The sequence below is a fragment of the Colobus angolensis genome, unplaced genomic scaffold (assembly GCF_000951035.1).
Source record: "Colobus angolensis palliatus isolate OR3802 unplaced genomic scaffold, Cang.pa_1.0 Scaffold10, whole genome shotgun sequence".
NCBI classification, from domain to species: Eukaryota; Metazoa; Chordata; class Mammalia; order Primates; family Cercopithecidae; genus Colobus; species Colobus angolensis.
In genome coordinates, this window is record NW_012110919.1 from 20,845,804 (window position 1) to 20,853,994 (window position 8,191).

Sequence of the window (8,191 nt, forward strand, 5' to 3'; positions counted from 1 at the left end):
ACAGACCAGGTGGAGTGTCCACCTGAAGCTTAGGTTTCTCTGTCTTTTTTCCAGGTCTCACTTACCTTGATGACCTGCTGCCCAAACTGTGGGCATTTATCTGTGAGCTCGGGCCCCACGGAGGGTTAAAGCTCTTCTTGGAATGCCTGAACAACGACACTGAAGAGTCCAAGCAACTCTTGGCCATGCTGATGCTGTTCTGTGACTGTTCACGGCACCTCATCACGTAGGTTGACTGCTGTGGTACTGAATTCCTTTCCTAGAATATGGAGAGACCGAAATACAGTGTCAGTAAGGAAGTCATTGCTAATGTGATTACTGCAAACATTTGGACCTGTGTGGCAGGGCATTGTCAGAACTGGCCATTTACGAAGTGAGCAGCATGCAGTAAAAGTTCAGCAGTTGTTAGGGTGGGTCCCTGGGAGTTAAAAGTTCCCATCCTTTCAAGGAAGCTGATCAGTACTACTGACTGTGGCTTGGGGTCTCCTGGAGATGGGTTTAGATCATGGCTCAGCCATTTATTCACTGTGCTAGCTAGATTCCTGAAAAATTCCAAAGTCAAAGAGCCAGGGTGCAGATCCTTGCTGAGCAGATCTTAGGACACCCTGGGCAAGGGATCAAGGATGCAACATCTCTGAGACTCAGTTGACTCACCTGTAAATGGGAATAACAATAGCATGTACCTTTTAGGCACATGGTAGGGATTAAAAGAGATAATTATTGGAAAGTGCTTATCACAGTCCCTTGCACATAGGATGAGTTCAGTACTTGTTGGCTCTTATTATTATCAAGCCAACCCTGAGCAAGTTTCTTAACCTCTTTGAGTCTCCATTTCCTTATTAGAATGGAGAGAATATTACTGGTTCAATAGAGGGTAAGTGAAAAAAAAGAGCGTCAAATACTTAGTGCAGTGCCTGGCACAGAGTGGGAAATTAACAAACATTAGTCCCATTTAGTTCCTTTGGTTTTTAAGCTTATGCGTCTCCTTGTGTGTTTGGTATTCTTTTGATTCCACCTTTTCCCAAAAGGTTGGTGAAGAATTATAAGGTAGAATGTACCTCAGGCAGTTATGTTCAGGCTGGAAGACATTAGCGGGAGAGGATCAGGGACATGTAGGTGGCAGATTAGGTGAGGATCATGGAGGAACTCACTGAGCAGTTGGAGGCAAGAGCAGGGGTCTAGCTGCTGGTGAAGACATCCTTAATCACTGGGTAAGGGGTAAGCCAAGAGTGAATCTTATTCTAGTGTATGGAGCAGTGTTAGGAAATGTTCAGATAGAGCTGTCTTAAACAGCTCGTATTCATATGTTCTTTCAAACATTCACTTACTCACAAATGCTTACTAAATACCTACTAAGTATCACTAGTATGTGTCTTACATACTGAATAAGATTCTACAGCTTTCCTCAGTAAACATCAACTCTCGGTCAACGTTCCTTGATATGCAGACGTGAATGAGGAAGGCGTGAATTGAGGTGTGAATTAAGACAGTATCACAGTCAGATTCTTATGAATAAGAAAAATATAGAGTACAGATTTTTTCTTTTTTCTTTCTTTTTTTTTTTTTTTTTGAGACGGAGTCTCGCTCTGTCGCCGGGGCTGGAGTGCAGTGGCCGGATTTCAGCTCACTGCAAGCTCCGCCTCCCGGGTTTATGCCATTCTCCTGCCTCAGCCTCCGGAGTAGCTGGGACTACAGGCGCCCCCCACCTCGCCCGGCTAGTTTTTTGTATTTTTAGTAGAGACGGGGTTTCACTGTGTTAGCCAGGATGGTCTCAATCTCCTGACCGCCAGGATGGTCTTGATCTCCTGACCTCGTGATCCGCCCGTCTTGGCCTCCCAAAGTGCTGGGATTACAGGCTTGAGCCACCGCGCCCGGCCCAGATTTTTTCTTAGTTGTATTTTTAAACTTTCTACTATGGTTGATTTCAAATTAATAGAAAGTAGAAAGGATGGCCGGGCGCGGTGGCTCAAGCCTGTAATCCCAGCACTTTGGGAGGCCGAGACGGGCGGATCACGAGGTCAGGAGATCGAGACCATCCTGGATAACACAGTGAAACCCCGTCTCTACTAAAAAATACAAAAAACTAGCCGGGCGAGGTGGCGGCGCCTGTAGTCCCAGCTACCCGGGAGGCTGAGGCAGGAGAATGGCGTGAACCTGGGAGGCGGAGCTTGCAGTGAGCTGAGATCCGGCCACAGCACTCCAGCCTGGGCGACAGAGCGAGACTCCGTCTCCACAAAAAAAAAAAAAAAAAAAAAAAAAAGTAGAAAGGATGATATAATGAACTCTCCTGTGCCCATTATCAGCTTCAGCAGTACCAACTCACAGCCAGTTTTGCTTCATCCAAATGCCCACCTGCTCTTCTGTCCCACATTATTTTGAAGCAAATCCTAGACATCATATCATTTTTTTTTTCTTTTTCTTTTTATTTTATTTTACTTTAAGTTCTGGGATACATGTGCTGAAAGTGCAGGTTTGTTACATAGGTATACGTGTGCTGTGGTGGTTTGCTGCACCTATCACCCGTCATCTAGGTTTAAAGCTCCACATGCATTAGGTATTTGTCCTAAGGCTCTCCCTCCCCTTTCCCCCGATGACATCATATCGTTTTATCTGTAGATTTTACAGTAAGTATCTGTACAAGATAAAGCTTATTTCTCAACCTTGTTTATTTTGTTTATTAAGCAGTACAGATTTTTTTCTCTTCGCCTTTTTTCAGTGTGGAATTCTGGGTAATTTTCTCTCTGATTTAGAATCCTTGATGACATTGAAGTTTATGAAGAACAGATTTCATTCAAACTGGAAGAGCTGGTCACCATCTCCTCTTTTCTGAATTCCTTTGTGTTTAAGATGATCTGGGATGGAATCGTAGGTAAGATAAAAGGTGTCTGCTGTTGTTTGGTTGATGCTGCACCCAGGGAGGCCAAAGAGTCTATAGCATCAACTGATTCTTAGCTTTATTGTCTATCCAAGTTAATAAAAGGTGCACTTATATTCCCATAATTGGAAATTTTCTTTCTTCCCTATCTGTGACCTCTTAAGATAGTGGTGTGGTTATATAAGTCTTGCTCTCCCAGGCTCCCTTCAGGATTTGCATGTATGTGTCGAGGATTATTAATGATGATTAATTTTGCCCTGAATCTCCTGTTGATTCTTCCATTTGATTTCCATGAAGATAAAACATGTGCCAGTCCACACTTGAGATGAGAGTCCACCTCCCAAAGTGTCTCCAATTGTTCAGGACAGAGCTCCTTAGATTAAAAGGGCCCTTCGGATGACACACTTGTGGGAGGCAGCATGAGTGATTTTGTCTAAGAGGCACTCAGGCCCTGCAGACACTTAGCACGTACCCAGGGTGCCTTTTAATTCCTTCGGGTCCACATATAATTCGGAGCGAGGGAGATCAAGGACTTGATGACAACTGCAGAAGACAAGAGCTATCCTCCCTCTGCTCTCTGGCTCTGACTCCTCCTCTGACTTTCCTGTTTGTTTGTCCCACAGAGAACGCCAAGGGCGAGACCTTGGAGCTGTTCCAGTCTGTCCACGGGTGGCTGATGGTGCTGTACGAGCGGGACTGCCGGCGGCGCTTCGCCCCCGAGGACCACTGGCTGCGAAAGTGAGCTCCAGGGGTGAGGAGGGCTCCATGGAAGCCAGCCTGCTCCGGCACACTGCCCGAGCACTCAGCACTCTTGTTCTAGGGCAGAGAGGACTTTTTCCCTCTGCTTCATTTTGTCTGTTCATTTGTGTAAAGAGAGCTGCTGTCCCTATGAAGCACCTGTCAGGACACTTCTGTTAAGAGATGTTTACACCAAATATGATTAGAGTTAGTTAATGGCGACAGAGCCAGATTATATTTAGCATACATTTCTCATCCAAACTAGGAAGAGGTCTTTTAGCTGAGCTGAGCAACGGAGCATGAGAGTTAAAAGGCAGTTTTTATTAGCAGAATTACTAGGGTAAAAACTGCTTTTAGGTTTTTTGGAGGGTAATGGGGTGGGGAAAATCCTCCTATCACAACTGAACATAGGTGCATATCCACATTGTTATCAAGGAGCTCAAGCTTTATGGCAACTGCCGAAGCTGTGGCACTAGAGCAGGGACTGGCAGACTTTTTCTGTAAAGGGCCAGATGCCTTTAGGCTTTGTGGACCAGACAGTCTCTGTTGTAGCTACTCAACTCTGCTCTTGCAGCACAAAAGCTGCCATAGGCTATACATGTATGAATGAGTGTGGTCCTGTTCCCATCAGACTCTTGAAACAGGTTGCATGTGGCCCACGTGGTGTCGCTTCCCAGCCTCGCACTAGAGGATGATTTCCTTCTTTTAATTCTCCCAAACCCATGTCTTTCTTCTCAAGGGATCTCAAACCTAGCGTGCTCTTCCAAGAACTCGACAGGGACAGAAAACGGGCACAGTTGATCCTGCAGTACATCCCACATGTCATTCCTCACAAAAACGTGAGTTGCACTCAGCGCTGGGCCCTGATGTGTCTTTCTGTTCCCTCACATGGTTCCTGCCTTTCCATCCTTGCTATAGCCATTGGAGGTGACTAAGTAGAATCATTCATTCAGCACAAGGAAACGGTGGTTGCCAGTACTCTGTGGTGGGGTTACACCAAGTGCTGGGGTACACAGCTGGAGAAGACAGAGTGAACTGGCGGTTCTGGTGGAGTGGCAGCCCAGGTGCGGGACCTGACCAGCTGGAGGGAGGGGATTGGGTCAGGAAAGGGTTCCACAGGCAAAAGTGGACAGCGTTGAAAGACTGAGTGGGTTGAAAGGCTGAGAGAGGATGAGGTGCTGTTGGAGAGCCAAATGTGCAGTGTGGCTGGAGAGAATAGAAAGGATGGGGTCAAGAGAGGAAGCCGAGGAGGGTAGTAGGAGCTAGAGCAAGAGGACCTTAGAAACTGAGGCTGGGATCAGGGGCTTTATGCAAAGCCACCAGAGGGCTGGAAGCTTAGGAGGCACCTGGTCCGAGCCATACTTCAGGAAGGTCATCCTGGCTGCAGCGTGGAGGGCTGGCTGGAGGCTGGGGTGTTAAAGCAAGCTGGCCTGCACTAGGGTGGGGTGGGCCCTGGGAGTCAAAAGATGACCAAGTCAAGATATTTTTAAGGAGGCCTTGGAGAATGTTCACATCCCGAGGGGAAGGAAAGGAAGAATTCAGGTGATGCTCAGGTGTCTGGCTTGGGTGCTTGGGGGGTGTTTCCTGAGGTGGAAGCACAGGTAAAAGCAGGACTGGAACATGGTGGTGAGTTCAGCATTGAGCAGGTAGGATGTGAGATGTCTGTGGCTCCTGGAAGCCATTGGACAAGGGGTCTGACATTCGGGAGGGAGGAGCCTGTGTGGGGAGAGCACCCAAATGTCCTGACTGCCCCCATGGACTGGGTGAGGTGGTCAGGGAGTCAGACAGCACCCAAATCTCCTGACTCCCACCATAGTCTGGGCGAGGTGGTTGGGGAGTCAGACGGAGTAAGAAGTCCAGGGCACTGAAGCAGAGCCCTGCAGGACCCATCCCACAGAGGGCCAGCACAAGGAGGGAAGGAGGGAAACCAGGAGAGTGCCGCACACCCGGGGAATGAGAGAGACTTGGGAAGGGTTGGGCTGTGGCAGGAGCATCCAGGAAATGAGGGTGGCAAGCATGGCTCATGTCCCTGATGAGTGGCAGGTGCTCTGGAAATGTCTGATGCTGTGACAACACTCTGCTCCTCTCAGAAGAGGCTTCTAGGAGTCTAGGTTGTGTCCTTTATTTTTCTCCTGTTCTATTTTCTTTTTCTTCTTTTAATGAAGTAGACATATTTTTAGAAAAGAGCATAAATCCCATTTTTATAAATTAGATCTCATTTTTCAGAGGTATTTCATCCTCACTGCTGTCTTGATACTGTTCTGTCCTTGACTTTAATATTTATGGTTGCTATTCTTTCCCCTCAAGCAATGATGTGCAAACAATGTGGCTGTTTAAATTCTTACTGCACTTGGCAAACTCTCAGAAGTGAAGGGCCTTATGGCGATTACTTAATCAAATGTGCCCTCCTTGCGGGAGCACCTGCTCTGATGTCCCTGACCTTGCTTCCAATAGGAAATGCACAGCTTTGCAAAGCAGGCCGTTCTGTGGCTTGACGTTTCCAGAAGATAGAACATTCTTCCTCATCATGAACTGTGCTTCTCGGTAACTTCTACCCTTTGGTCCTTGAACAACCCCTAAAAGTGGCTTCTCTTATCTTCTGTGATCTGTTGGCAGCTCCCGTTTGCCTCTGGGGCTTGTGTTTTCCAAGTGTAGTATCAGCCTCTCCACCTCATCTTTGTTTGAAATAGGCTCCAGCCTTCATCTCCTGGGCCTTATCTGGTTTGGTAGTGTCTGCTTTAAAATGCAGCACCTCATTCTAGACCTGAGTGTCTGTGAAATCAGCCTCTGACCATAGCATTCCCATAACACATAGTCTAGACCCTCCGCTCTGTTTCTGTCTGGTTCACGTGTGCTGTGGCCACTGGAGGTGCTGCAGGATATTTTAGATTTCTGAGGGGAACGCAGTGAGACACCACATGAACTGCTAGTTCAGAGTAGTTTGTGGTTTCAGCATGAGATTGCACTACATTTTTTTAATGATGATTGCAAAGCTGGCTTGTAAGAACGAAATAAAAGTATTTTATATTTCAAAGCAAGTGCATTTGTAAAATATAGTAACTGAGGTCTTAGGACATAAATATTTGGGACCTAATTACCTAGTAAATGGTACCGCTAGGGATTTCTTTTGGCCTAGGAGTACCATGAAGAAAGTTACTGCAATGATAGAGGTGCTGTGAATAAGAAAGTTTGGGAACCACTGAGATAAATTGGAATGACTTTTATGTCCAGGGTATATGCTAATCCTCACATTTTTTTTTCTTTTGGGAATTTTGCTTAAATATGTCATCAAGGTTGTTTGTCCTTAGTTCATAAAATTTCCTCCCTTGAGAAAATGGGGCCCTCTTCATCTCCTGCCCCTTCCTGCTCCATGATTGCAGGTCCAGAGGGAGTATCTAAGGTTTGGTGTGTTCAGAGTAGCCAGGCTGTCCTGTTGCTGCTCTGCCCATCTCAAGCTTCAGGCTCCCCCTAATTTGAAATATTCTTCAGGCTCCGGCTAATTTGAAATATTCTTGCTGGAGCACACAGGAGGGTAACAGGCTCTCTCTGCTCTGTTACCATTATACCATCTGCCCTAAATATTGACCCTTCCCCTTGTTCTTGATTTCACTATAATGCCTTTCTTGTTTTCCTTAACATTTGTTAAAGCCTCAGCTCTGCCTGGCTCACATGTACAGCACTTCATTTTCTGCACCCTCTTAACATTGCTTTTACCTGTTTATGTGTGACTCATCCCCTGGCTGGGCCTTAAGGCCTCTCTGCCTTTTGCTTTTACCCAGAAGGCCTAAGCGGTGTGGGGTGGGCAGGGGCTGTGTGTGGGCTTTGGATTTCATTCCAGCCCCCTGCCCACCAACTGTGTAGCCTTGGATGAATAAGGTCGTCTTTATGTGTAGAATGGGGAGAATGAGCCGTACCAGCTGTCCACTGCAGTCGCTGAGGTTGCCCAGCCCTTGCAGCCTGGATAAGCTTGCCTCAGACCTTCTTCCATGCCCCATAGAAATCCAGAGCCCTATCCAGACTTTCTGTGGTCACTTCTGTCTCTTGAGTTCTGTTTCTGTGTCTTCTGCTGTCTCCACCCCATGCTGGATTGACCCAGATGTAACTCGCCTTCCGCCTGTGTATCACCAAACAGCACCCCTTCAGGTGGCCATGCCAAAGATTTAGGGTCATAGGAAGTAGTTGTGTCACAAACTACACGACTCCACATGACTAAAACACCTGTTCTCAAAAGTCCTACTGTTCCCCTGCCATAGAGAGGAGAGATAGTGACACCCTTCATTCCTATCGCCAGCCTCCCTCCCTGTGTCCCCAGTCTGTCCCCTCTCTTCTGCATGGCCCTGGAACCTCTCAGGGCTTTTGGTTCTACTCAGAGCACGTCAGTCCTGTCAGGTCTAGACCTGTCAACCAGCCTCAGCGAGATGGTTCACTGAACAGTAGTTCCTCCACTCAGTACCATCCCCTTTCTTCTTCTTCTTCTTCTTCTTTTTTTTTTTTTTTTGAAAGACAGAGTCTCACTCTGTCGCCCAGGCTGGAGCACAGTGGCGCAATCTCGGCTCACCACAACCTCCGCCTCCTGGG

The 8,191-nt window shown here is 47.1% G+C and overlaps 1 protein-coding gene across 2 annotated transcripts in view; it reads left to right on the top strand.

The window, feature by feature from the left end:
* UBE3B (ubiquitin protein ligase E3B) overlaps nucleotides 1-8,191 on the top strand; it is a 62,597-nt gene that overhangs the window by 30,111 nt on the left and 24,295 nt on the right. For both annotated transcript variants that reach the window (XM_011936040.1, XM_011936049.1), the window contains exons 15-18: nucleotides 55-226; nucleotides 2,751-2,869; nucleotides 3,499-3,613; nucleotides 4,353-4,452. In XM_011936040.1, the coding sequence (XP_011791430.1) occupies nucleotides 55-226; nucleotides 2,751-2,869; nucleotides 3,499-3,613; nucleotides 4,353-4,452 (506 nt within the window). The remainder of the gene's footprint in view (nucleotides 1-54; nucleotides 227-2,750; nucleotides 2,870-3,498; nucleotides 3,614-4,352; nucleotides 4,453-8,191) is intronic.